Below are 2,278 nucleotides of genomic sequence, written 5' to 3'. Positions count from 1 at the left end.
GCTTCAAGGTCAGGGGGGAGGGGCGGTGCTTGCCTCGCCCTCCTTCCCTCCTCCCTCCCCCTCCCTCCCCTCGGGTTCTCCCCACTTCAGCAGTTTTCCCTGATTATGCAACACACTGCAGACCCGCAGCGCACAAAGCCAGGACCGCCTGTCCAGGGACCCCGTCGCTCCCGCTCTCATGGCTCCCAGCGGCTTTTCCACTGTGCTGAGAACCCGCGCCCAGCCTTGATGCTGACCCTCCCCGGTGCTCAAGGTCTCCCCACAAGCCCTGGAGAATTCTACCTCCCGCAGACCCTCTAGCACCTCCCTTTCATCTCCCAGGTCTCCCACTACTCACTAGATTTGACCACCTTCAGCTCCAGCCCTATCTCCCTCCATCCACTCTGCTTCTGCCCCCACTCCCTTCAATCATCCTGCAGCCTTGGGTCCTACCTTGTTCCGCATTGCCCTCTTCCCCCAGGCCCTAATCCTTTATGGGGGCCTTCCTCAGCCCCAGGACAGATGACCAGGAAGACGCTGCATTGGAGACAGTGCCAGGGCGTCCACCAGGGGACACCTTCACAGGGACAAACTGCAGGCAGGCAGCATTATTCATGCCGGTAACTGCAGCTGTTCTCAAGGCATGAGATGGATCAAACACCCTCAAAGTCACAAATGCACACCCCACACAATACAGGCTCTGGCTTCTTCAGGGTTACACTCAGCCTCTCAGACACTGTCAATCCTGGAGTCCCCTCAGGGTGGGCTGCATGCTAACCCAGGCCTGTGCCACCTACTCATGCAGGGTCAGACACGCAGCCACCCAGAGCCACCCAGACGCTCTCAGCTAGGGTCACCAGTCACATGGGCGCAAAGCAGCCTCAGAGTCACATGGTCCCATGTAGTGGCACACAGGCAGGCACACACTCATACAGGGTCACACACAAGCGCACACAGTCACATGGCCACACGCAGTCACATGGGCACACACAGGCTCGCACACAGGCTTATGCTTCTTCAGGTCACACTTGTTTTACCACCCCAGGCTGCTGGCACTCTCAGGCCCCTTTGCCTGCATGCTAACAGTTGTCCTTGAATTTGGGCGGCTTACACAAAGAGCCTCCCCCTGCCTCCAGCACCTCGGACGTCCCTGCCCACAGCCCACCTGCACACACCCTTCTCCCTGACCCTGGATTCAGGGAAGAAGACACTGCTGATGCCTCGGCTGGGACCTTTGCCCTGACAGGTGGGCCGCCCCCACTGGACCACATGGCTACTCCCTGGAGCTCACAGCACTTCCCTGAGGGCCCTAGCGGGGGTCCTGGAGGTGTAGCCAAAGAAGAGGAGAGGGCTCTGGAGCAGGCTCCGTTTTCTGAGTGTGGGTTTGCATGCATCGCTACGTCCTGTCATGTCGGCAGGTGTCCATGCTGTGTTGGTCAGGGTGTGGGTCAGTGTGGGTACCTTCAGGTACCTCCTGTTCCTGACCCCTGTTCCCCACACTCTCTCCTGCATTGACACTCTCCCTGCCCAGCCTTGGCTCCGTTCTGGCCTACCTCTGCCTTCCCCTCTCCCTACCCCCCATCTCCCTCCCCTCCAAGCCCCACTCCAGCCACTGCCTCCTGCAGGTCCGGGTTCCCTCGGGTCGATTTCCTGGGGCCCCTGCTCCCTCCAGCCCCACACTCTGGCCCTCTGCCCCTTTCGGCCCTGCCCGGGGCCCCTCGCCGCCCCCAGCCTCATCCCAGCTCACACCTTTCTCCTGCAGTCGCTCGCCGAGGTCGCTTCGGGCGCGCCCGTAGGAGCTCTCGAGGTCTGCCGAGGAGAACGTGTCAAGTTTGACCTTCTTGACCAGGAAGGATCTGGGCATGATTCCTGCGGGGCTCCGGCGCTGTGGGCCTGCGGAGCCGGGACGCGGGGGGGCTGCGGCCGCGGCGGGGCCCCGTCACCATGCGAGGAGCGGCGAAGCAGCGCGGGTCCCCACTCTGGCCTTTGGATGCTGCCGCACGAGCGCCGTTCTCTCCTCCGCCTGCCTGTCCTGCGTTGCCTCCTCTGCTCCTCGGGATCCCTTTTCTTCTCCTTCCTTCCTTCTCTTCTTCTATCCTCTTCTCTCTTCTCCTCTTCTCTTCTCTCTTCTCTTCCTTCCTTCCTTCCTTTCCTCCTCTGGTCCCGGCTTCCCAGCCCGCAGTGCCGCCCCTGGACAGGCGGGGGAGGAGGCTGGGAGGGCGGGGAGGGGGGGAGCGGCTCCGTCCCGGGCCCGGAGGCTGCGAGTGGGTGCAGGGCTGGCCCGGCTCCGCGGCCCCCT

The 2,278-nt window shown here is 62.7% G+C and overlaps 1 protein-coding gene across 1 annotated transcript in view; it reads right to left on the bottom strand.

The window, feature by feature from the left end:
• Nucleotides 1–1,843, bottom strand: part of SCRT1 (scratch family transcriptional repressor 1) — a gene marked incomplete at both ends in the record, with an annotated part of 3,146 nt that extends 1,303 nt beyond the window's left edge. Inside the window, one exon of the mRNA XM_082601092.1 lies at nucleotides 1,729–1,843. Within this exon, the coding sequence (XP_082457218.1) occupies nucleotides 1,729–1,843 (115 nt within the window). The remainder of the gene's footprint in view (nucleotides 1–1,728) is intronic.
• Nucleotides 1,844–2,278: the final 435 nt, after the last annotated feature.

The sequence above is a fragment of the Mesoplodon mirus genome (assembly GCF_964341445.2).
Source record: "Mesoplodon mirus genome assembly, chromosome: 16".
NCBI lineage: Eukaryota > Metazoa > Chordata > Mammalia > Artiodactyla > Ziphiidae > Mesoplodon > Mesoplodon mirus.
Note: the sequence above shows the minus strand (reverse complement) of the source record. Positions and strands in the feature narration are given on the sequence as shown.